Consider the following 26778-nt stretch of genomic DNA (forward strand, 5'->3'; position numbering starts at 1 on the left):
AATGGTAGCTATCTATAATTAACAAAAATATAAACGCAACATGTACATTGTCAGTTTCATGGGCTGAAATAAAATCTCCCAGAAATGTTTCATATGCACAAAGCTTATTGCTCTCAAATTTTGTGCACACATTTGTTTACATCCCAGTTAGTGAGTTTTTCTCCTTTGCCTAAATATTCAAACCACCTAACAGGTGTGGCGTCTCGAGAACACAGATGCACCTTATGCTGGGGACCAGAAAAAGCCACTAATATGTGCCGTTTTTTCCAACAACACAAAGCCACAGATGTGTCTGTTATAAAGCCCCTTTGTGGGGAAAAACTCATACTGTTTGGCTGGGCCTGGCTCCCCACCAATGGCTGTGCCCCTGCCCAGTTGTGAAATTCATAGATTAGGGCCTAATGAATTCATTTCATTTGACTGATGTCAAAATATGAACTGTAACTAAGTAAAATCTTTGAAATTAATATATAATTAAATATATAATATCATTAATATATTTTTCAGTGTAGTTAACTGGCTAGTTACTGGAGCTGTCTGACAATTTCTAGTAACTTTAACTGATTTCATTTAGCTTCACCGAAGACAAACTTCTAATATTCCATGTTAACAAAACGTACATTTTATTTTGGAGCGACATTGTTTGTATTTTTGTTCTGCATAGTGACTACTTTGAAATGAAAATAAAGAGCCTTATCGATTCACACATAGACTGATGCACACAGCAAACCGGAAAAGTCTTATTTAATTAGGTCTTACCTAAAATTCAAACGGCACATTCCGCCACCTACTGGCCGGAATGGGAGCAGGACGGCCGAGCATCCCAAACCGACCCCGAGCCCCTTTCTTACGTACTTTAGTGAATCAGAAATATATAGGTGATAGAATCCTCACGAAATCATATGATAAAAGCAATAACCAGCACCTAACATGTGGACACATGGGTAGACTGTAAAATGTAATGTATTTATTTTTTGCAAAAGAAGGAAAAGATAGGTGCAGTTTATTGTGCTGGAACGAACTTCATGGTGCGTTCAAGACAACTTAAAAACCTGGAACCTTCGAGTTAAATTTTTCGTAGAGCTTCCTATTGGTTGATTCTGATACTTTCCAAGTGGGAAAGGCTGAGCTGAATGCCGCGTTCACGTAATGTCGGGAACTCGGGGCATACGAATTAAAATTAACGTAAATTATTTGCGTAGATCTTCCTGTTGGTAGATCTTCCGATTGGTTGATTCTGGCACAAGTGGGAAAGTCGGGTATCAAACTCAGCAAAAAAACATATGTCCTTTCACTGTCAACTGCATTTATTTTCAGCACTTAACATGTGTAAATATTTGTATGAACATAAGATTCAACAACCGAGACATAAACTGAACAAGTTACACAGACATGTGACTAACAGAAATTGAATAATGTGTCCCTGAACAAAAGGGGGATCAAAAGTAACAGTCAGTATCTGGTGTGGCCACCAGCTGCATTAAGTACTGCAGTGCATCCTCTCCTCATGGCCTGCACCAGATTTGCCTATTATTTTTGTGAGATGATACCCCACTCTTCCACCAAGGCACCTGCAAGTTTCTGGACATTTCTGGGGGGAATGGCCCTAGCCCTAACCTTCCTACCCAACAGGTCCCAGACGTGCTCAATGGGATTGAGATCCAGGCTCTTCGCTGGCCATGGCAGAACACTGACATTCCTGTCTTGCAGGAAATCACACACAGAACGAGCAGTATGGCTGGTGGTATTGTCATGCTGGAGGGTCATGTCAGGATGAGCCTGTAGGAAGGGTACCACATGAGGGAGGAGAATGTCTTCCCTGTAAGGCACAACGTTGAGATTGCCTGCAATGTCAAATAGCTCAGTCCGATGATGCTATGACACACCGCCCCAGACCATAACGGACCCTCCACCTCCAAATCGATCCCGCTCCAGAGTACAGACCTCGGTGTAATGCTCATTCCTTCAACAATAAATGCGAATCCGACCATAACCTCTGGTGAGACAAAACCGTGACACGTCAGTTAAGAGCACTTTTTTGCCTGTCCTGTCTGGTCCAGCGACGGTGGGTTTGTACCCATAGATTACGTTTTTGCCGGTGATGTCTGGTGAGGACCTGCCTACAACAGGCCTACAAGCCCTCAGTCCAGCCTCTCAGCCTATTGTGGACTGTCTGAGCACTGATGGAGGGATTGTGCGTTCCTGGTGTAACTCTGGCAGTTGTTGCCATTCTGCAGGTGTGATGTTCGGATGTACCGATCCTGTGCAGGTGTTGTTACACGTGGTCTGCCACTGTGAGGACGATCAGTTGTCCGTCCTGTCTCCCTCTAGCGCTGTCATAGGCGTCTCATAGTACGGACATTGCAATTTATTGCCCTGGTCACATCTGCAGTCCTCATGCCTCCTTGCAGCATGCCTAAGGCATGTTCACGCAGATGAGCAGGGACCCTGGGCATCTTTCTTTTGGTGTTTTTCAGAGTCAGTAGAAACGCCTCTTTAGTGTCCTAACTTTTCATAACTGTGACCGTAATTGCCCACTGTCTGTAAGCTGTTAGTGTCTTAACAACCGTTCCACAGGTGCATGTTCATGAATTGTTTATGGTTCATTAAACAAGCATGGGAAACAGTGTTTAAACCCTTTACAATGAAGATATGTGCAGTTATTTGGATTTTTACGAATTATATTTGAAAGACAGGGTCCTGAAAAAGGGACTTTTTTCAAATGAGTTTATTTCTATAACGAGTAAGCAAGTCAAAATTGCCGCGTTTCCGTCAGGACCTTAACGCCGCACACCTTTCGACAAGGAGTTTCGAAGTCGGAAATGTCCGAGTTCTGAGCTGTCTTTTGCCGTGTTTACGTTAGATTTGGTTTTAGTTGTTTTAAAGCATATTGAGTTCGTTCCTAAATCTATATATAGTTTGGCACATTAGTCGTTAATACGGTAACACATTTGTATCATACCAATATCCAAAAGGACTTTTACTTTGAAAAAAAAAAAAACACTTTTCCTTCCGGAATCATCCGTCTACTGTTGCTGTCTCCGTTTAGCTAGCTTGCATGAAATATCTTTCTAGAAACCTCGAAAAACGACGACGTACTTTCTTGAAGATTGAATCGTCAAAATGGGTTACAATAAATTCCGAGGCAACGCTACTCGGAAGATGTCGAAGACGTTAGCTCTGACTGTTCTAGCCTGTTTGTCGTTCTGCATCTGTGTTTGCAGGGCAGAGGATAGTGCCATGGAGAACATGGTAACAGAGAGGAAGGTTGAGGATAACCACAGACAAGACAGTGCCGACCTGCTGATTTTCATCATGCTCCTAACCCTCACGATTTTAACCATATGGTTATTCAAGCACCGTCGTTTCAGGTTTTTGCATGAAACGGGACTGGCTATGATCTATGGTGAGTATGGGTGAGAGGCCTCCATGTCAGGAGACTGCATGATGTCGTCATTACTTATCGTCATACTTAGCTTCGATGCAACCAAGAGACTTTGCAATAATGCTGGACTAGTCTCTGACTAGTCCAACACAATATCAAAAGTCATGCTACATAAACGTCATACTGTTTATGTAGCTACTGGTCACGCACAGTATGTTTATTGACATTTACTGTAAATCTGGTAACGTTGTTGTCATTCAAATAGGGATGCTGTCGAGACAACACAAGGTTCTGGCAAAAATTAGGCCAACAATGGCCATATCTCTATATTAGATCTCTGTTGTTGGTGTTTGGAATAATATTTATACCTTATCAGTTATGCTACTGTGTGCAGGTACTAAACCCATACCATTCAATGTCACACACCCAGCAAGGTCCAACTTACTTAGCAGTATTTTTCTTTAGTTGCTCTGAACACTTCATGCACTCCCTGAAGTCCCAGGTTATTTATTTACATTGCGCATGGCGCTGTTCCGGCATGAAGGGCAGAGAGGGCAACTGATAGATGCAATTCGGTATTTGTTAACCCAAGTTCATTCACTCTGTTCCCTCGCTCTCCCTCCAGGCGTGCTGGTTGGGGTGGTCCTGCGCTATGGTATCCACGTACCCCGTGACATTAGTAACGTCACCCTCAGTTGCCATGTCAACGCCAGCCCACCCACACTGCTCGTCAACGTCAGCGGCAAGTTCTACGAGTACAGCCTGAAGGGTGAGATCAGCGCCTCTGAGATCAGTGATGTACAGGACAACGAGATGCTTCGCAAGGTAGAGTCCCAAACACGTGGTCATTACTCATTTTGAAACAGGAAGTGATGGCTTGACTGACCAGAAAAGTCGTTGCTTCCACATAAGTCGTGGTTATTGTCTAAACGTGTTTGTTTTTTTTCAAATCTAAACTGCTGTTTGGGAGGCTTTGTACAACTCAGACAAATTGGTTGCCTTTCTTTACACATTTCCTTTCTATCGTTCCCTAGGCATTTTCCACACGTACTCACTGTCTAATACACAGACACATGCACACTGTGTCTAACTCGGAGCATAACATGAGGTAGCCTACAGAGCACTGTTATTCAATGCAACTACTTTTGTGAAAATGTAAACAAATAATATCAATCTTATGATTTTTCAGAGGGTGCTGCAGGACCCTTAGCATCCCTACTTCCTGTGGCTGTGTGCCAGTGGTTCCCAACCTTTTCTGGTTACTGTACCACCAATAGATTTTTTTAGTGCTGCTCGGAGTACCCCCTTATGTGGATTTTACCAGTAGGCCTATGGTCTCATGAGTTTTCTTAAGGTAACAACAATGATGGAAAATGGACTTTGGACCCTAGTTAGTTATTGTCACATGTATTTCTAATTGGCTTTTAACAACAACAACAACAAAAATAACATTTTATTATAGTCAGTGGGACACTGTACAGTGATGTAATACAACCCTTCTGAGTTTTTCTTCTTTTCTCAGGTGACCTTTGACCCTGAGGTGTTCTTCAACATCCTCCTGCCCCCTATCATCTTCCATGCCGGCTACAGTCTGAAGAGGGTAAGGCATGTGGTTAGTTGTTTAAAAGTTGAATCAATAGTTAAATATCACAGTGCTGATTTGTTTGTCGGTAATATTTAGGCCTAGTCCTTCACATAACTCTATCTCTCAGAGACACTTCTTCAGGAACATGGGGTCCATCCTGGCCTACGCCTTTCTGGGAACAGTCATATCATGTTTCATCATTGGGTGAGTTTCATAGCAGCTGGACTTTTATTGTCATGAATCTTGCCATGGAGGCTGAACTGAACGATTTCCGCTAGATGGGCCAGCTGCAAAGTCAAAATTAATAAAAATAAAAATGTGCATTTTTGATCTTAAATTAAGGTTAGGCATTAGGGTTAGCAAGGTTTATGGTTAAGGTTAGTTAGGTTTAAAATCTGATATTATGACTTTGTGGCTGTGCCAGCTCTAGTGACCACTCTGCAGAGCTGCCTCCAGGGCAAGATTCATGACAACAAATGCCAACCTGCAGGTTTACACCCAGCTATACTGTTTTGTGTATGTGTTACATCTTTGTGTGTTCATACACCTTTAGTCCTTTGTGTGACCTGTCAGAGAAATGCTGAACTGAGGTAATATGATCTCTACCTCTGTGCAGGTTGCTGATGTACGGCTGTGTCACGCTGATGAAGCAGGTCGGACAGCTTGACGGGGACTTTTTCTTCACAGACTGTCTGTTGTTTGGAGCCATTGTCTCTGCAACTGACCCAGGTACAGTCTCTGTTCATCTCAGTCACCTCTTTTAGACACTCAATAATGGACCACGCGGTAATGGTTGAACCGCGTGCTTCAGCAGTAATATGCCTAGTCATATGTTGTTATCTGAAGGGGGTTTTCCTGATTTCACAAGCTGCAAAAACTATTTGAGGCTACGGTGTCTCTAAATGAACAAACAGTACTATTGCTGCTTTTTCCCCCCTAGTTTTTCAACCGAAGGTCTGTTAAGGGAGTATGCAGCCGAACTGAAGCATGTGGAAGCCTTTACTTTACTGTGTCTCCTGTCCTGCAGTGACGGTGCTGGCCATCTTCAACGAGCTGCAGGTGGACGTGGATCTGTATGCTCTGCTGTTTGGAGAGAGCGTTCTCAATGACGCCGTGGCCGTGGTGCTGTCCTCGTGAGTCCTCCGTCTTAACCTGACACACCTGTCTACCGTCTGTCTGTCTGTCTGTCCTTGACACACCCACATCGTGAAGTTTTGTATTTGTCTTTGTGATCCATTGTTGTGAAGCTTTGGCTGACAAACCTCATCTTCAAACAGCTGTGCTGTGGAACTGTTTTAGATATTTTGGGCTGGATAAAGGGGAGGTTTGTCCTAGTCTCGCACACTCGCACACAAACACACACACACATGGACACGGACATGCACACCCTCAACCAAATGTTCTTTGGTATTGATTATCCAGTGTGTGACCTGGTTGTACTAAACCAATAACTATTACTAATGCTGTGGAATGTGTGAGATTGACCCTTTGGTAACCCTAACCCAAGTACCTTCCCTCTGCTTGGAACTCTGATTATTTTCAGAATTCTAATGGTTTATGGTCGGCTCAGCGTGGGGGTGCAGCACTCCCCTGGAGCCAATCAATCAGCCAATCAGTGGGTAGAGGGCGTGGCGGCGACGCGAGACACTCCCCTGAACGGGTGTGCTAGCTCAGAGTGCTTTTGCGGTGGCTTCTTTTTGCATCGTGAGAACATGCACGGCAAATGACCAGCCGTTACACCCTAGATAGCAGCTATACAAGTACAACCCTTAAACGGATAGTTCACGCCAACATCAAAAGTGTGTCAGATGTTTGCGTAACTTAAAAGCCAGAGTGCCGTGCCTATATTTCATGGCATCTGCTTTGTGGATCTTGAGGTATGCATTAGGTGAACTCTTGAGTCCTCAATTCAAAATGTAAGCCAGTTCTCGTGGTGTAGAATCCTGGTGATTTGCTGTTTGGGAGACAGGCGTTTATTACGCCCCCAATTTGCATGGTCCTGCTGCTCGGCTCGAACCCCTTTTCCCTTCCTCTCTCTCTCTCTTCTCGGTCAAACCACTCTCTCACTCACTGCTTTTCTCTCAGCCATGTACCGTATGCCCTGGTAATGATGTTATGTAAGAGAATTGTTACATTTTTAAGGGAATAGTGATAACCCCCTTATTTGATTAAGTTTAACACTGATTTATTTTGCTGCCGCATGAGCCAGAATTGTATAACGAGGTTGGATTCATTGGAATTTGGATTGAACCATGTTATCTAGAATCACTAATTCCAAGCTTCAGCTAATCTTTCACGAGTGGTTCCCCGTATCTATGAGTTGAAAAACCCATGCCTAATACTCCCTCTGGTCTGGCTTGAATGGAAAGCTGTTGGAAGTATTTCTGCTACAGTCAGTACTGAGAGATACCTTAAGACTGGGTAGCTAGTAGTCCCATAGAACCCTCTCCCGTGTAGAACATTGCTGCTAAGAGAATGGTATCACTTCATATACAGGACCGTACTTACTAGCAGATGTCTATACACGAGTATGTGCACCAGTGGAGGCTGGTAGGGGGAGCTGTAGGAGGACGGGCTCATTGTAATGACTGGAATGGAATAAATGGCACGGTATCAGACATGGAAACCGTATTCCGTTCCATGTATTCCAGTCCAGCCGTTACAATGAGCCCATCCTCCTATAGCTGCTTCCACCAGACCCCACTGATGTGCACATAATGTAGTATAATCTCATAATTTCTTAATGGGTTTCCCATGTGAAACTACGATAGTCATTGTAGATATTGACCCAGCAAGCCATTATATATTTGCATAAGAGAGTCATCTGCACTTCAAACAGACCGGGCATGCAAATGTTAGTACCAGTACTATTCAGTGCTCTTGGGTCATTAGCCTCATCAGAGTAATTTGTATAAAGGCCTCCCCTGGTCTACAGGGATACACCTGGTGCACCATAACTTAGTTCTGATATCATTGGGGACTTCTCAAGACGTTCAACCTGCTCAGGATGGAAGCACATTTTGTTAACCAGCTCTCTAGGTCAAAACATACTAATGGTCTATGGTTTGCATTCATTTCTCATGCCTAGAAATGAAGCAGTAAAAACCGCTATTTAATTTCCCTTTCCACCCTCGTAACACTTCATCCATCCACATAGGCCGCTTGAGCTACTCTATTATTTTGCATCTTATCTGGGATTGACTGGGTGTGTGTGTGTGTGTGTGTGCGTGTACCAGGTCCATCGTGTCGTACCAGCCGGAGGGGGACAACAGTCACACCTTTGAGGTGATGGCCATGTTGAAGTCCTTTGGGATGTTCCTGGGTGTCTTCAGTGGATCATTCGCCCTGGGAGTGGCCACCGGGGTCATGACGGCGCTCATATCCTTTAGTCAACTATGTACTTCCTTTGTGTGATTTGAAGGTCTAGAAATCAAATATTGATATTACAGTAACAGCAAGGTTACAAACAGATGCAAATACTTTTGTTCTTGTATTAGAATGGATGAAGTAGATTCTTAGCCTAGCGGATGAGCTTGTTGGGCCAGTAACCGAAAGGTCGCAGGTTTGAATCTCCGAGCCGATGAGGGAAATAATCTTATCGACGTGCCCTTGAGCTTGGCACTAATTGCTCTTGTAAGTCGTTCCAGATAAGAGCATCTGCTAAATGGCTAATATGTAAAAGTAAAGTGCTTTTGGTATTGTCAACTTGCTAGTTGCTGTATATTGACCTCAATGCTCTGGAGTCTAAGCTGTTCTTTCATTGTTTGGTGAGTTGTGTAGTGTGGTCGTTTTCATGGCGCATTTTTCTCCTTGACCGTTATCCTCACGTCACTAAGTTCACTAAGCTGAGGGACTTCCAGCTACTGGAGACTGCCCTCTTCTTCCTCATGTCCTGGAGCACCTTCTTAATGGCAGAGGCCTGTGGCTTCACAGGTAACCAATCCTCTTACTGAACCGGTGATAGCCCCCCCCAATGTTTTTTTCTTTTCATGACACACTTTATCATGGTGTGTCTGGTTGTTGTTTTGTGTCTGCAGGTGTGGTGGCAGTGCTTTTCTGCGGGATCACTCAGGCTCATTACACCTTCAACAACCTGTCCCCTGAATCACAGGACAGGACCAAACAGGTGAGGACCACGTTTACCATTGCATTTATTTACTGCGAGCTACGCTGCAGAGCAATGTCATCTGCTAAATATTGACATTCCATCACGGTCCCTGAAAGGTTGTTTTTGTGTTGTCCTGTAGTTGTTTGAGCTGCTGAACTTCCTGGCAGAGAATTTCATCTTCTCCTACATGGGTCTGGCCCTTTTCACCTTCCAGAACCACATCTTCAACCCCACCTTCATCGTGGGCGCTTTTGTATCCTCACCCATAATGACATGAGCTGATGGGAGTACAGCAGGCAACCCTAGTCTAAGAGTAGTGTATAGGGGTTAAACTGTAAGACTGGGTGGGAATGGCATAAGCAATGACAAACTGGGCATTATTTAACTGTTATTTAAACACTGTAGTCATAATAGAGTAAGTAGCATTACTGGGCATCTAAGTACAGAATTTGGTTTGTAATGCTGGGAAGGCACTAGACTGAAAAGTTTTTCTCAGGAGATTGCTAGTTTCTTTACCCTCTATGGGCCTCTCCTTGACAACAATCACTCCCAGCTGGCAGTGTTCCTGGGCAGAGCAGCCAACATCTACCCCCTGTCCTTCCTGCTCAACCTTGGACGCAGGAACAAGATCAGCTCCAACTTCCAACACATGATGATGTTTGCAGGTACTGCATTTACACAGGCAGCCCAATTCTGATCATTTGCCCAATTATTGTCAAAAGAGCTGTTCTAATTTGTCAAAAGACTAAGATTGGAATGTGGCCAGGCGGAGATCTGGCGCCAACATTTTTCATTTTCCTTTTTTCATCACTAGATTAAATAACATTGTATTTACTGGAAGAGAAAAGGTGACGATGATATATTGCTTTCTGTCCAGTTTCTGTGTTTCAATTGATGAAATATCTGCCCCAATTTTTGTATTTATTATTACTTTAAAACATTTTTAGGGATTTTTTTTTTTAAGTGCAGAGGCTGGGATATCCTGCCACCTTTTGAACTATGTTGATTTATGAGTGTGAATTCTTGTGTCCAGTGATTCTTAGGAGTCACTGTTCTGCCATTACATCCTTAGTCTTCTGAAGCTCAGTTGATAGAGAAGCGCTTGCAATGCCAGGATAGTTCCGTTTGATTCTATAATATTATTATAAATATAGAAAAAAACAAGTCATACCAGAACGTGTTGTTGAATTGACCGCTATGTAACTGTACTAACTGATTGTCATGTGACAACGATTATTGAAGCTGTTTACAAAGTTCCCACACCAGCCACGTTATCTAACAAAAAGCTTTTTTAAGTGATATGACTTGTGGAGAGACACACACTGCTTGTCGCTTGTGCACACACATACGAACTGGGTGGTTCGAGCCCTGAATACTGATTGGCTGTGTTAGGTTCTAAATATTCGAGTAAGAACCTGAAGGACACTGTGAAAGCTTAAACCAAGTTTATTCTTCCCAAAGGATCGAACAGCTGAATTGACAAAAACATGTTTACAATAGTGGTGGTGTTTGTAGCCCACTTTGGGCGGAGTCTCCTCCTCCTCACTAAACATTGTATCTTTATTGCTAGGCAGGAAACGAAGTGATGCGGGCAATAAACCTTTCCTTCTCCCTTAACGTGACCTCGACCCCCTTCATCTCTAATCTATGGTTCTCTTCCCTGATCAATGCCTGCCACGTGATAAATTCCAAGCTAATTGCACCCACCATATACCTTCCCCCTACAGATAACCATTAACCTCTGGTGTAGCCCCTCGGCTGTGGCACCCCTCAGGTCTCTATTATAACTAATGAATAATTACATTTAAAATTCAGAAATCCAAACCCATCAGTCCCCCCCTTTTTGAACATTTGACATCATACTGACATCACATAAACTTGGAAATTACTATATACATGGGCAAACAATGACAATAAAACATGAACAAACAAAAAAAAGAAACATGATTTAACATTCACAGTGAGGTTTACAAACTCAGAGACTTATGGCCTGTGTTCTATGATCACACCAAGCACACGCTCATTTCCATTTCTCATAAAACACTGATGATAACGTATCCGCTGGAACTGTTGACTTCGTCCATTTCAACTTTCTCCTTCTGGTTCCTAAGAGTGTGACAAGACTTGAAAAGGAAAAATACAGCCTCCCGGGTGGCGCAGTGGTTAAGGGCGCTGTACTGCAGCGCCAGCTGTCCCACCAGAGACTCTGGGTTCGCTCCCAGGCTCTGTCGTAACCGGCTGCGACCGGGAGGTCCGTGGGGCGACGCACAATTGGCCTAGCGTCGTCCGGGTTAGGGAGTGCTTGGCCGGTAGGGATATCCTTGTCTCATCGCGCACCAGCGACTCCTGTGGCGCGCCAACCAAGGTCACCAGGTGCACGGTGTTTCTTCTGACACATAAGAAGCAGTGCGGCTTGGTTGGGTTGTGTATCGGAGGACGCATGACCTTCAACCTTAGTCTCTCCCGAGCCCGTACTGGAGTTGTAGCGATGAGACAAGATAGTAGCTACTAAAACATTTGGATACCATGAAATTGGGGTGAAAAAGGGGTAATATTCCAAAAGAAAAGCAAAAAGAAACACAAAACATAACCAAATGTTTTAGTAGTTAGTTTTAGTATCTTGTCTCATCGCTACAACTCCAGTACGGGCTGCATGAAAACCCAAAGTCTGATAACATGACAATTCCCACTCTCTATGACAAAAACCATGACTCGCCCTTGAGGCGACTAAAACTGGGGAAAGAACCATCCATCCGTTACGTCCCAAGCCCATGTGATGCTGGTCTCCGTGCCCGTCTCTTTCATTTTCATCCTTGGGTGTTAGTCTGGGTCTTGCATTATGAGCCCTGTATGGAATTAATTGTACCGTATCATCCAGCAATCTATATGTGTTAATGCGATTTAACATACTAATTCTGATCACATGGTAAAAAAAAAACTTAATGTTTGAACCAAGCTATCATCCAGTGAGTTTTCTAATAACCTCTCTGTCGGAGGACACTTAAAGATAAGGTTTCTAGAGGCTCCCTGGGCATAATACATTTGAGCAGTGCACCCACCCCTCACAGTTTGAGAACAACTCTCTCCCGCTGTATCCGAATTATAGGTAAAACATTTGATAAATTATCCACCCTAATTTAGAATCACTGTCCTTAGTGCTTTACTTTGTGTCTATCACTCGAATTCAAGCTTCTCAACCTAGCACACATCACGGTTAGAATGTACATTTAAAAGCGGGACCTTTTATTGCCGGTAATAACTCTTCTCATTACAACCCCCCCTTTATCCCTGTTTTCCTGTCGCGAGTGGCATGGTAATGAGAGATTGGTATCTCAATGCATTCTTAGTCTAGATAGTTCGCAGTGTGTAGACCTTCCTCAATACCATTCCCTCCTCCCGGCACTTCCTCCTTCCCAATGGCACATACAGTTGAAGGCGGACGTTTACATACACTTAGGTTGGAGTCATTAAAACTTGTTTTTCAACCACTCCACACATTTCTTGTTAACAAACTATAGTTTTGGCAAGTCGGGTAGGACATCTACTTTGTGCATGACACAAGTACTTTTTCCAACAATTGTTTACAGACAGATTATTTAATTTATAATTCACTGTATCACAATTCCAGTCAGTCAGAAGTTTACATACACAAAGTTGACTGTGCCTTTAAACGGCTTGGAAAATTCCAGAAAATGTCATGGCTTTAGAAGCTTCTGATAGGCTAATTGACATAATTTGAGTCAATTGGAGGTGTACCTGTGGATGTATTTCAAGGCCTACCTTTCAAACTCAGTGCCTCTTTGCTTGACACCATGGGAAAATCAAAAGAAATCAGTCAAGACCTCAGAGAAAAACACCTGTACACCTGTACACTTGTACACCTCCACAAGTCTGGTTCATCTTTGGGAGCAATTTCCAGACGCCTGAAGGTACCACGTTCATTTGTACAAACAATAGTACGCAAGTATAAACACCATGGGACCACGCAGCCGTCATACCGCTCAGGAAGGAGACGCGTTCTGTCTCCTAGAGATTAATGTAATTTTGTGCGAAAAATGTTAATCAATACCAGAACAATGACAAAGGACTTTGAAGATGCTGGAGGATACGGGTACTAAAGTATCTATATCCACAGTAAAACGAGTTCTATACGACATAACCTGAAAGGCTGCTCAGCAAGGAAGAAGCCAAAAACTGCCATTTAAAAAAGCCAGACTACAGGTTGCAACTGCACATGGGGACAAAGATCGTACTTTTTGGAGAAATGTCCTCTGGTCTGATGAAACAAAAATAGAATCGTTTGGCCATAATGACTATTGTTATGTTTGGAGGATAAAGGGGGGACGTTAGCAAGACGAAGAACACCATCCCAACCGTGAAGCACGGGGGTCGCAGCATCATGTTGTGGGGGTGCTTTGCAGGAGGGACTGGTGCACTTCACAAAATAGATGACATCCTGAGGATGGAAAATCATGTGGATGTATTGAAGCAACATCTCAAGACCTCAGTCAGGGAGTTAATGCTTGGTCGCAAATGGGTCTTCCAAATGCGCAATGACCCCAAGCATACTTCCAAAGTTGTTGCAAAATGGCTTAAGGACAACAAAGTCAAGGTATTGGAGTGGCCATCACAAAGCCCTGACCTCAACCCTCTAGACAATTTGTGGGCAGAACTGAAAAAGCGTGTGCGAGCAAGGAGGCCTACAAACCTGACGCAGTTACATCAGCTCTGTCGGGAGGAATGGGACAAAATTCCACTAACTTATTGTGGGAAGCTTGTGGAAGCCACGTACACAATTCTCTCACACCTGAGCCACTACCACCATTCTGTATGGTCCATTTTCTCCCACCAGTACAACAGGAGCATAAGAGAAGTTTGTTATCTCACTCCACATGCGCGGTCTCAGGACTCATGGTGCACTCCTGCCGCCCGTACCCAAGTTAATGGCTCGGACTCAGATTGGAGTGTTTAAAGTCACTGTCGCATTGAATGCCTTTGTTGCTCTTTCTTCAGCTGGTTAGGGAGGGTTTTGAGGTTCACACACACTGTTTGTGGTCAATTTTATTCCTACCATGCATTAAGACGCAATCTGACGTCACCTTCCATGACAACCCCGAGAGGACAGATCAGAACAACCGTTTAGTTCAATTCCTTTCTGATTCAGGAAATCCAGACAAGCATTGACTATCACAACTATTACATTCCCAATTTTCTTATTAACATTATCTCTACGGCCAATGTCAAAGACCATAACAACATATTGTTACGGTTGAAACCATTTTCAAAATTAGTTCATACTCCCTTATTTTACTGGCGACCTCTCGGAAGAGTTACCAGGTCAGGGAGTTAGCACCCTAACCCATGGGAGAATCCCCAAAATCCAGCAGACCCAATCTTGTGAAATGTTGTATCGAAACAATGTCAAGAAATTAAATCAGCAATTCACATATCACAATCCATTTAATGAAATCAGCTGGTAGTTTCCCCTTTGAACACATGATTCACATTGGGATTCAAAGTCGTGTTAAATCTAAAATAAACCAATTTGAATAACCCATCAACTTAGAATTACAACTCTTGATAACTCCATAAGGAAATAATTATATCTCATGAAGTAATGGTAAAATCGAATAGACAGACTGGTGTTTCACATTCATTTTATAATTAAATCCCACCTGTTTTGATCCTTTCTAGTGAGATTGATCAGGCCTCACCAGAAAGTCAGGGTACAGGGCATCTAACACCATTAAATATTTCCTCTCCCCTTTCTTTCCCTGTCCTTCAGAAACCCTTTAAAACATGTCAAACATTTCCATCATTCTGCATACCCAATTTAAAACCAAATTGAAAAGACCCCACACAAAATAAATCCCACAGTCTCAACACCACTAACGCATATTCATAACCAGTAAATTGTTTGTGTGGTAAACCGTAGGTCAAAAACGCACATGAACAGGCCTTATCTGGGAACTCTGTTTATGGCCTATTCCAGATACTTTTATACTTAACTTCTTGACGCACCCATCCCGTTAGCGGGATCATTTTCATCAACATCAGTTGAATTGCAGAGCGCCAAATTCAAATAGAATTACTAAAAATATTTAATTTTCATGAAATCACAAGTGCAATATAGCAAAACACAGCTTAGCTTATTGTTAATCCACCTGGCGTGTCAGATTTCAATAAAGCTTTTCGGCGAAAGCATAACAAGCGTTTATTTAAGAACATCTCTCTCGGTAGACAAAATATTACAAACTGCTAGCAGCCAAGTAGATTGGTCACGAAAGTCAGAAAAGCAATAAATTAAATTGCTTACCTTTTGATCTTTGGATGTTTGCACTCACGAGACTCCCAGTTACACAATAAATGTTCCTTTTGTTCCATAAAGATGATTTTTATATCCAAAATACCTCCATTTGTTTGGCGCGGTATGTTCAGAAATCCACAGGCTCGAGCGGTCACGACATCGCAGACAACTTCCAAATAGTAAAGTGGGTAGAAAGATGTCAAATGTTTTTTATAATCAATCCTCAGGTTGTTTTTACAATATATAATCGATAATATGTCAACCCGAATGTAGCTTCTTCCATAGGCGAGAGAGAGAAAATGGCTGTTGTGCATGAAAAACTCTGCTGGCACCCAGCCATCCATTGACACGATGGGTTCTTTCTCGCTCATTTTTCAAAATAAAAGCCTGAAACTATGTCTAAAGACTGTTCACAGCTTGAGGAAGCCGGTCCTTCTGTAGCTCAGTTGGTAGAGCATGGCGCTTGTAACGCCAGGGTAGTGGGTTCGATCCCCGGGACCACCCATACGTAGAATGTATGCACACATGACTGTAAGTCGCTTTGGATAAAAGCGTCTGCTAAATGGCATATATTATTTATTATATTAAAAGAAATCTGGTTGATATCCCTTTAAATGGAAGCAAGGCATTCAATGGAACAGAGAGCTTTCAGGAAAAACAGCACTTCCTTGTTGGATTTTCCTCAGGTTTTCACCTGCAATATCAGTTCTGTTATACTCACAGACAATATTTTGACAGTTTTGGAAACTTTAGAGTTTTCTATCCTAATCCGACAATTATATGCATATTCTAGTTTCTGGACCTGAGAAATAGGAAGTTTCAAATAGGTATGTTTTTTTTTAGCCAAAAACAAAAATACACTCGAAGTTAGACTGTGGTCTTGGAGAAAGCAGTTAAGGGAACATTCCAACGAGAGACAATGAAACCCCCTCTTCTGGAAAAGAAAGTGTACATTTTGTTAGCATTCACAATGCTACATCTTAGCGGGGCGGCATGTAGCCTAGTGGTTAGAGCGTTGGACTAGTAGCTGAAAGGTTGCAAGATTGAATCCCTGAGCTGACGAGGTAAAAATATGTTGTTCTGCCACTGAACAAGGCAGTCAACACACGGTTCCTAGGCCGTCATTGAAAATAAGAATTTGTTCTTAACGTCTTACGGCTGAAATAACGTTAATGGGATCGATATGACAACAGCCAGTGAAAGTGCAGGGCGCCAAATTCAAACAACAGAAATCTCATAATTAAAATTCCTCAAACATACAAGTATTATACACCATTTTAAAGATAAACTTGTTGTTAATCCCACCACAGTGTCCAATTTCAAAAAGGCTTTACAACGAAAGCATACCATGCGATTATGTTAGGTCACAGAAAAACCTAGTCACAGAAAAACACAGCCATTTTTCCAGCCAAAGAGAGGAGTCACAAAAAGCAGAAATAGAGAGAATTCATCACTAACCTTTGATCTTCATCAGATGACACTCATAGGACTTCATGTATTGTGTAACATGTATGTTTTGTTTCGGTAAAGTTCATATTTATATCCAAAAATCTGTTTCCATTGGCTCGCTGTGTTCAGTAGTTCCAAAACATCCAGTGATTTTTGCAGAGAGCCACATCAATTTACAGAAATTCTCATAAAATGTTGATGAAAATACAAGTATTATGCACGGAATTATAGATACAGTTCTCCTTAATGCAACCGCTATGTCAGATTTCAAAAACACTACCGAAAAATCAATAATCTGAGTATGGCGCTCAGTCCAAATCAAGCCAAACTGATATCCGCCATGTTGGAGTCAACTGATGTCAGAATAGCATTATAAATATTCACTTACCTTTGACCTTCATCAGAATGCACTCCCAGGAATCCCAGTTCCACAATAAATGCTTGTTTTGTTCGATAGTGTCCATAATTCATGTCAAAATAGCTTCTTTTGTTTGCGCGTTCAGTCCAGTAATCCACATTCATAACGCGCTTTCACTAGGAGCAGATGAAAATTTAAAAAAAGTTCCATTACAGTTTGTAGAAACATGTCAAACGATGTTTAGAATCAATCTTTAGGATGTTTTTAACATAAATCTTCAATAATATTCCAACTGGACAATTCCTTTGTCTTCAGAAATGAAGTGGAATTTAGCTACCTTTCACGTGAGCGTGCGAGACTGATGCTGTGTCACTCTGCCAGACCACTCACTCAAAGAGCTCTTATGAGCTCCTCTTTTATAGTGGAACCCTCAAACCAGTTTCTAAATACTGTTGACATCTAGTGGAAGCCGTAGGAAGTGCAACATGACCAATATCCCACTGTATTCGATAGGGGCTGAGTTGAAAAAACTACAAACCTCAGATTTCCCACTTTCTGGTTGGATTTTTTTCTCAGGTTTTTGCCTGCCATATGAGTTCTGTTATATTCAGACATCATTCAAACAGTTTTAGAAACTTCAGAGTGTTTTCTATCCAAATCTACTAATTATATGCACATTCTTACTTTTATTGATGAGTAGCAGGCAGCTTAATTTGGGCACACTTTTTGTCCAAAATTCCCAATACTGCCCCCTACCCCAAAGAAGTTAAAGAACCAACCCTACACCATATATTTACCTAGATCTCACAGAGCAAAACCTCCACTTGGGACCAATCCTTAACCTATTGGAACTACCCATCCGGGATCTGGGAGAATAGTCATCAACTCAACTAATTAGCATAGCGCATCGATCAAAAAATATTACTAGAAAATATTCATATTCATGAAATCACAAGTGAAATATAGTGAAACACATCTTAGACTTTTGTTCATCACCCTGTCATCTCAGATTTTGAAATTATGCTTTACACAAACGCTTATCTTGCGTTTGGCTGTAAGTTTATCGATAGCCTAGCATAGCATTATGTCCAGCTAGCAGCAGGAAGCTTGGTCACGAAAATCAGAAAAGCAATCAAATGAACTGTTTACCTTTTGATCTTCGGATCTTTTCACTGACGAGACTCCCAGTTAGACAGCAAATGTTCCTTTTGTTCCATGAAGATGATTTTTATACCCAAAATACCTCCGTTTGTTGGTCACGTTATGTTGAGAAATCCACCGGAAATAGCGGTCACGACAACGCCGAAAAACATTCCAAATTATATCCATAATATCGACAGAAACATGGCAAATGTTTTTTATAATCAATCCTCAAGGTGTTTTTCAAATATCTATTTGATAATATAACAACCGGGATAATTGGCTTTTCAGTAGGAGCGAGAGGAAAAATGACTACCTCTGTCTTTTACGTAAGAATCACTCTGAGAGCCCTCAGCTGGCCACTTACGCAATGTAGTCGTTTACGCTCATTCTTCAACATGAAGGTGTGAAACTACGTCAAATCTGGATGATATCCCTTTCAATGGCCAATAGGGGTGCATAGGAACACAACGGTTTCAAAATAAGAGGCACTTCCTGATTGGATTTTCCTCAGGGTTTCTCCTGCAATATCAGTTCTGTTATACTCACAGACAATATTTTGACAGTTTGGAAACTTAAGAGTTTTCTATCCTAATCTGTCAATTATATGCATATTCTAGCATCTGGTCCTGAGAAATAGGCGGTTTACTTTGGGAACGTTATTTTTCCAAAAATAAAAATAGTGCCTCCTAGTTTCAAGAGGTTAAAGGAACCTACCCTACACCATCATGACACTCATGGATCTCACAGAGGATCACCCCTACTCGGGACCTATCCCTATGGAACCTACCCTACACCATATATTTACTACCGGTCGTTACACAATGGGCCTACTGAATAAACTCAGGCTTTCTAGGCCTGTATCCTATAATTGTTCGGCCTACAATTCTCATCTCTCCAAGATGTCAAAATGATTTGAAACGGGTTTAGGAACTGTGCCTACCTAGTTTGTTGCCAGCTCCTGCTCCACTGATCCCGACTCTCTGGTTTGACTGTAAATCGTGGTGAATCCTGCCGACAACGCCAACTGTTCTAATTATTAGAGTAAGAACTCGACCGACACTGAAAGCTTAAACCAAGTTTTATTCTTCCCAAAAAATCGAACAACTGAAACGACAAACATGTTTACAATAGTGGTGGTATTTGTCTCCTCGCTAAACATTATCTTTATTGCTAGGCAAACTAAGTGATACGGGAAATAAACTTTTCCTTCTCCCTTAACGTGACCTGATCTCGACCCCCTTCATCACAAATCCATGGCTCTCTCCCCTTATCAATGTCTGCCATGTGATCGTTTTCCATACTCAGTACATTCCAATCATAATTGCACCCACCATATACCTTGCCCCTACAGATAACCATTAACCTTTGGTGTAGCCCCTCAGCCATGATGCCCCTCAGGTCTCTCTAATGATTAATAACATTTAAAGTTCAGAAATCCATAACCTTCAGCTGACAGCCGTGGTATATCGGACCGTATAACACGGGTATGACAACACATTCCTTCTTACCGTTCTAATTACATTGGTAACCAGTTTATAATAGCAATAAGGAACCTCTGGGGTTTGTGGTATATGCCAATATACCACGGCTAAAGACTGTGTCCAGGCACTTCTTAAGCGCGTTGCGTCGCGCTTAAGAACCGCCCATAGCCGTGGTATATTGGCCATATACCACACCCTCTCGTGCCTTATTGCTTAATTAACCCCTCCTTGTCCTCCCTAGGGTTGCGTGGGGCGATGACTTTTGCCCTCTCCATCCGGGACACGGCTACCTACGCCCGTCAGATGATGTTCACAACCACCCTCCTCATCGTCTTCTTCACTGTATGGGTCTGTGGAGGCGGAACCACCCAGATGCTTTCCTGTCAGCACATACGGTAGGTCCACCATGGGGGTCGAAAGTCAAAGTTTGGGGTTGTTGGTGTGTCTTTTTTTTGCCTTCAAAATGAACCTTTTGTTGTTTTGATGTTTATTCTAATTTAGGATATACACAGCATGTAGAGTTGTCTGTCCAGTTTCAGTATGATCGTCTGTGAACACTGATCTGGGAGACTCATTTGTGTTTCTGCATTTCGAACAGTGTGGGTGTAGATTCGGATGCAGATAACTCAGTGAGTATTAAGCCTATGAATATTGAGTTATTTGACTCGACTGCTGTAATCCATCTGATGTAGTGCTGTTGTTTTGAGTGGATCTCTGTATCTGTCTTTTCTGTGACTCTTGTCTCCTCAGATGAGCATGACAGAGGGATCAGAGCGGCGGAGCACCAAACACGAGAGTGCCTGGCTCTTCAGGATCTGGTACAACTTTGACCACAAGTATCCTTTGGTGTCACTCCCATCAGCACACAGCAGATGGCACTCCAGTGACATTCATTTCAAAGCATTTTTTGTTCTCTATCCAGTTGTTCTCTGAGTATAAAACCATGATTTTCCCTGATTGACTGACCTTCATGTCTTAAAGTAATGATGAACTGTCGTTTCTCTTTGGTTATTTTAGCTGTTCTTGCCATAATATGGACTTTGTCTTTTACCAAATAGTCCTATCTTCTGTATACCACCCCTACCTTGTCACATCGCAAGGCACACCTGTTAATTGAAATGCATTCCAGGTGACTACCTCATGAAGCTGGTTGAAAGAATGCCAAGAGTGTGCAAAGCTGTCATCAATGCACAGGGTGGCTACTTTGAAGAATCTCAAATATAACATCTATTTTGATTTGTTTAACACTATATATATTTTTGGGGGGGGTTTTGTTGTGATGTATTCACTATTATTCTACAATGTAGAAATAGTCAAGTTAAAAACTCTTGAATGATTAGGTGTGTCAACTTTTGACTGGTATGGGGTATTATTTTGACCCCCATTATGGCATATTATTTGTGGATTGATTAGGGGGGGAAACAATTTAATCCATTTTAGAGTAGTGCTGTAATGTAACAATGTGGAAAAAGTAAAGGAGTCTGAATACTTTCCAAATCCACTGTATACAGTATGTGTGCTTAATTTCTGCAATAACATACTAGCCTACAGCAGTGGAGGCTGGTGTATTCAGGAAGAGGAGTATGGTACACATATACTAAATCTCAATTACGTATTTGAGCAGTTTGTTTTGATTCTCTGTGACACAGTTGAGGCCTTGACTGTAACCCCTCTCCAGCTACCTGAAGCCCATCCTGACCCACAGCGGCCCTCCTCTCACCGTCACCATGCCTGCCTGCTGTGGACCACTGGCCAGATGCCTCACCAGCCCACAGGCCTACGAGGTCAGTCCCCACAAACCATGTGTTCCTATTAACCCGGTGACCCTGTTAGGGTGGTTATGGTAATAGCGATGACCTGTAGTGTTTTCTTCTTTGTCTTAATGGGTATCACAATGGATCACGTACCGATGAATGTGCTCAAATGAAGAGTTGCCTGTTTCATAAAAGCTAAAGAATCAGTTGAGTTATAACAGGAGTGTTTGATCCGTTAGAGTTAGTTGTGACCTATTCTGATTTGTTCCTTTCTCACTTTCCTGCCACCAGAACGAGTGCCAGCTGAAGGACGATGATTCGGACCTCATCCTGACGGACGGGGACATCAGCCTGACCTACGGTGACATCACGGTGAGCACGGACGCCAGCGGCGCCCACATCAGCGCCGGGCCCGCAGGCACCACCTCCGCCGTCATCTCCGCCGATGACCTGGACCGCGAGCTGACGTACGGTGACCACGAGCTGGTGATGAGGGGCACCCGCCTGGTCCTGCCCATGGATGACTCCGAGCCCCCCCTCGCGGACCCCCGACACCGTATGCGGATGTGAGGCGAAAGAGAGGCCAGCTAGCCAGATGACCAATTCACTCTCCGTCCTGCTCACCTTAATCTGCAGGAATGAGATCAACTAAGATCAGCAAGAGACTGGTCTCTCTCTGTCTGTCTGTTTGTCTCTCTGACTGTGCCTGTCTGTCTTTCTCTCTCTCTTTCCTTTTCTCTCATACTGCTCATCACCTCTCTCACTCTCCCTCACTCTCGTTCCTCTTTGAGTTTCTCAAGTGGCTAATCCATGTCTCTACCTCATTCTTGTTTGCTCATTTGTACTCCTATCGCCATCACTGTAATATGAAGTATTTATTCATGTTTTCTTTTGATTTGGTGAAACCGATAGCTTTTCTCAGTTTGTCTTCTAATAGGACCACGTGGCAATCTTGTCACAGTAGCGTTGTAGAGGACTCGATAAGAGTCTATGCGCATGCATTAGTCTATGTGTGGAGGTCACAGTACAACAGCTAGTTTGTCTCTGTATCACAAGGTGTGTAATAACGGTGACATGCTAACTGTGCATGCTAAATTGTGCATCCTTTTTCTATGCGTGGGGAGTGAGAAGGTTGAGAGGCTGATTTGAGTTTGTAGCCTTGTTTTTGGGTCGGATCCTGAATGTTACTGCCTTCTCTGTGTGATCCAAGGCATGCTGACTTGATTTAATGGCTCTGCGTTGCATTTTGTTGCTATGTGAATACGGTTACAATCAAGTGCCTCAGTGACCACTGTAGTTTTATTTTCCCTTTTTAGAAGTAATACACTCCTCCGTCCACATGGTGGCGACGTTTTCTATGCGTGACGGGCTGTCTGCGTTTGAGCCGTTGGGCTGTGGACTGTTACAATGTTAAAAGCCTGGTTGAATGACAATGGAAGGACAGTGGTTTAACCAGGCTAACAGTGTAGCCTGGCACACTGTCTTGGACTTCCCACAACGACCTTAGACTGTGACTTTGGGAGGGTTTGACACCTTACTTTAGAAGCTGATGTCACTCACCACAGATGCAGAAAGAAGGGCTGTCGTTTTGAATACCAGATCCAAATCTCCCGTACGGTGAAAGCTCGTGCCATTTTTCTCCTGCATTGACATTTTATGAAAAGAGTGCAGACAGCCTCAAAATACTTTGTATGTATTTTACAACATACTATAAGTACTTTAGCTACATAACTCATTGTCACTGTAATTATACGATACTGTATGCGTAACATGGTGAAATATTTGATATTAGGGACTGCAATGTTAACTATTATCAAATCTACTGTGGACTTTCTATCTGTGCTAAGCTCTTGCTTCCTACTGGCTAAGATCTATCTGGTTATTCACTGCGTTGAAGTAGTATACAGGGAACATGCGACAGTAGCTCTTGATCAAGGATCAAATTTGCTTTGTTTTTGTCAAATTTGTCTGGAATTTACATTTTGTGGATCAACAATGTTTCATCTGTTCATCCTTTCTTAACCAATTCTATTTCAAATTGAATTTGCTTCATTTGGATTACTTATGGGAATGGCCTGAGGTATGTCCGTGTCAAAAGATTGAGGGGCTGCACTGTATATACTGGACCGCAGTTCAACTGTTAACTGCCCTGAGTTACTGGTCTATTGGCTACATGGTCCCTGATACTGTATGATGTTGTGATGTCTCGCATAGTATGTAGAAATCCCTCACAACTTGAATAGGCAAGTTGGGGTAACATTTCGGATGAAATGATTCAGAATAGATATTTTGAGAAGAAAACGGAATGGTTGTACAAAAGGAATTTGTGCTAATCTTTATTTGTGTAAAATTATTATACAATAGGTTTGTATTAGACTTACACTAGTCTAATGTATCCTATATGCCTCGCTGTATGGGGTTTGGCCTGATTTTATAGCTGATGCCTGGCCTCTGAGTAGCTCTTCTAAGCTTCTTGTCTATATGGGCTCTGCCCTGTGACTGGTCTGCGATCAGAGTGAGTAGCTCCTCTGAGCTGCTTGGATTCATGTGCTCTACCCTTTTGACTGTTCTGGGATCAGCGGTGGCTGTTAGTGTAGTGCAGCAGGAACTGTTGACAGGCCACCTGCCTGGCAACGCACTGTTGATATGGATGGAATCAGGCACTGTGCCAGACAATACTACAGATGAGGGAGGGAGTAGGAGAGCGAATGAGGCAGGGTAGGAGCTGAGGAGAGGGAGGTAGAGATGAATAGTGTACATTTTTCCTAGACATGGCTTGGTCTTTCCCTCAGTGTTACCTCCTGCTGTGCAGGAACCTCTGACGGCACGTGTCTTCTCTCTTCGTTTTTATCAGGCATGCCTCTTGACACCACAGTGTGCAGTTAATTATTTTTTCCCCCCTCTATTTTCTGTTTGTTTCCCTCTATACATTTTTTTTTTTATTCTTGATGAAGAAGGGAAATAAGGCGAAAGCATTGAGGATGTTGCAGCATTTGCACTTGGTCTTTTGAGAATCGTTTGTTTCAGTTTGCTTCGATTGTCTTGCATGTGACATTTGTCCTACTTTTGAGCTGCTTTTAACTGGCTTTGAATTACATGTTGGGTTTATAATGAAATGAAAAGGAATTCACATGAATCCAGGGAAATGTGATCCATTTATGTACAGGTTATTATGGCCTATGTTACCAAGAGAAACAAGATTGGCCTCATTCCTATTCCATGCCATTGACTGTCTTCACAACAACAAGAAGGTCAAAAATCAAGAGTGTGTACCAGTCTACCACTGACAGATCTAATGTTGTAGGTCAAAAAAGCCCCTTGTAGGTCTACTTATATTTGCCAGTACTGTTCTTACAGTATGTGTTCCATTTTTGATTTGAACTGTCAATGGTAACTTGTAATTAACTTGTTGACACTAGTCTGAAGTAGCTGACCAAAGGGGCTTGTTGTGCTCTGTGTTTTCAGACTGTCCCCTCTGTGTTTATACTGCTACTTCGCTGTGTGTGTGTGTCTGCTGTAATGCCTGTGTGTGTGTGTGTCTGCTGTAATGCGTGTGTGTCTGCTGTAATGTGTGTGTGTGTGTGTGTCTGCTGTAATGCGTGTGTGTGTGTGTCTGCTGTAATGCGTGTGTGTGTGTGTGTGTGTGTGTGTCTGTGTAATGCGCGCGTGTGTGTGTGTGTGTGTGTGTGTGTGTGTGTGTGTGTCTGCTGTAATGCGTGTGTGTGTCTGCTGTAATGTGTGTGTGTCTGCTGTAATGCGTGTGTGCCACACTGTGCTCCCCCAGTGTTGCAGGTACTGACTGTTTACATCTCTGTAAATATTCCTCACCTGTTCCAAGTTGCGTGCAAAATATTCAATAAACAGAATCCTGTGCTTTGGATTGAACCCCTCTGTAATCGTATCATTATTGACTTGCTGATTTCACATCAACGTTATGATGTAGACACGATCTAGTTGGCCTCTGAGAATGTAACGTTAGCTAATAGCTAACCAGATCAAGTCTCTGCAGACTTCTCCAGTCCAGACCTTCCCCTAAGATTTGGCTGGAATAAGAACAGAACAAAAAACCTCTTGAATCATGCCAGTCATTTATCGACCATCCTTGGCCTATATCCCCTTTAGTACTGTATCACAATACCCTCTAGGATGGACAGCCTGAATCTCAAACCTACTTCTCTCCAGATCCTCTCATCAGAGACTGGTCCATCCTTCACCTGGACTGCCACACAGACTGAGGTGGGGTAAGGTTTCCTCCCTGGGCAGATGTAGGTATAGGGAGGTGTTCAGTACTCCTCCTCTGGCTATAGGTTCAGGAGTTGTCCCTGATTTAAAAACTAGAGTCCTAGTTATTCTTTTTCTGCCTAGGTCACATCGTTAGGAAACACTTTAACCATTTGACTAGGGATGGACATTTCCCATTCACCTTTCCAGGCAGGAGATGTTTTCAGATGGGAGGCAGCTCTCTTTACCGCCAGAGTGTTAGGCATTCTCCCTCCAGCATATTTCCTCCGTGTAGATCTGGTAAGAGGATGTTCCTAATATGGTCACAACTCCCCTAAAACATTATTGTTTGGTGTAAATATCAACTTTAAAGGGCGACTGGGACAACATCAGGATCTCCCAAGGGTCATTCACAATTTTTTGCGCTCGCTCTCTCTTTCACACACATACACCTTTCCAAATCTATGCCCAAACAGTTTGAGCTTCTAATCTCTCCAGAAATGTCTCTCACTGTTGCTGCCTGTTATAGACCCTCCCAACTGTGCCATGGACACCATATGTGAATTGATTGCCCCCCATCTTCTGTTAGGTGACCTAAACTGGGATATGCTTAACACCCCGGCTGTTTAACAATCTAAACTAGATGCCCTCAATCTCACACAAATGATCAAGGAACCCACCAGGTACAACCCTAAATCCGTAAACATGGGCACCCTCATAGATATTATTCTGACCAACTTGCCCTCCAAATACACCTCTGCTGTTTTAAATCAGGATCTCAGCGATCACTGCCTCATTGCCTGCATCCGTTATGGGCCCGCGGTCAAACGACCACCCCTGATCACTGTCAAACGCTCCTTAAAACACATCTGCGAGCAGGCCTTTCTAATCGACCTGGCCCAGGTATCCTAGAAGGATATTGACCTCATATCGTCAGTAGAGGATGCCTGGTTGTTTTTTAAAAGTCATAACCTCACCATCTTAAAT

The 26778-nt window shown here is 42.8% G+C and overlaps 2 protein-coding genes across 2 annotated transcripts in view; both read left to right on the plus strand.

The window, feature by feature from the left end:
• Nucleotides 1-26778, plus strand: part of LOC118384025 (dystrophin-related protein 2-like) — a 267685-nt gene that overhangs the window by 235327 nt on the left and 5580 nt on the right. The gene's annotated exons all lie outside the window — the stretch shown is intronic.
• LOC118376814 (sodium/hydrogen exchanger 6-like) lies at nt 2804-25461 on the plus strand. The gene is made up of 16 exons (XM_035763613.2): nt 2804-3406; nt 4011-4210; nt 4908-4985; nt 5098-5174; nt 5587-5699; nt 5998-6103; nt 8207-8348; nt 8798-8903; nt 9008-9096; nt 9218-9331; nt 9632-9743; nt 20058-20211; nt 20415-20445; nt 20567-20652; nt 21495-21600; nt 21862-25461. Exons 1-16 carry the CDS (start codon nt 3124-3126, stop codon nt 22138-22140), a joined length of 2076 nt encoding a protein of 691 aa, XP_035619506.1. The 5' UTR covers nt 2804-3123; the 3' UTR covers nt 22141-25461.

The sequence above is a fragment of the Oncorhynchus keta genome, chromosome 4 (assembly GCF_023373465.1).
Source record: "Oncorhynchus keta strain PuntledgeMale-10-30-2019 chromosome 4, Oket_V2, whole genome shotgun sequence".
Classification (NCBI taxonomy): Eukaryota; Metazoa; Chordata; class Actinopteri; order Salmoniformes; family Salmonidae; genus Oncorhynchus; species Oncorhynchus keta.

Coding starts and splice junctions, on each gene's coding strand:
- LOC118376814 (XM_035763613.2), top strand. CDS start 3,124: ATGGGTTACAATAAATTCCGAGGCAACGCTACTCGGAAGATGTCGAAG. Junction 8,349..8,797: donor CCGGGGTCATGACGGCGCTC/ATATCCTTTAGT, acceptor CGTTATCCTCAC/GTCACTAAGTTCACTAAGCT. Junction 20,653..21,494: donor TGGTACAACTTTGACCACAA/GTATCCTTTGGT, acceptor ACCCCTCTCCAG/CTACCTGAAGCCCATCCTGA.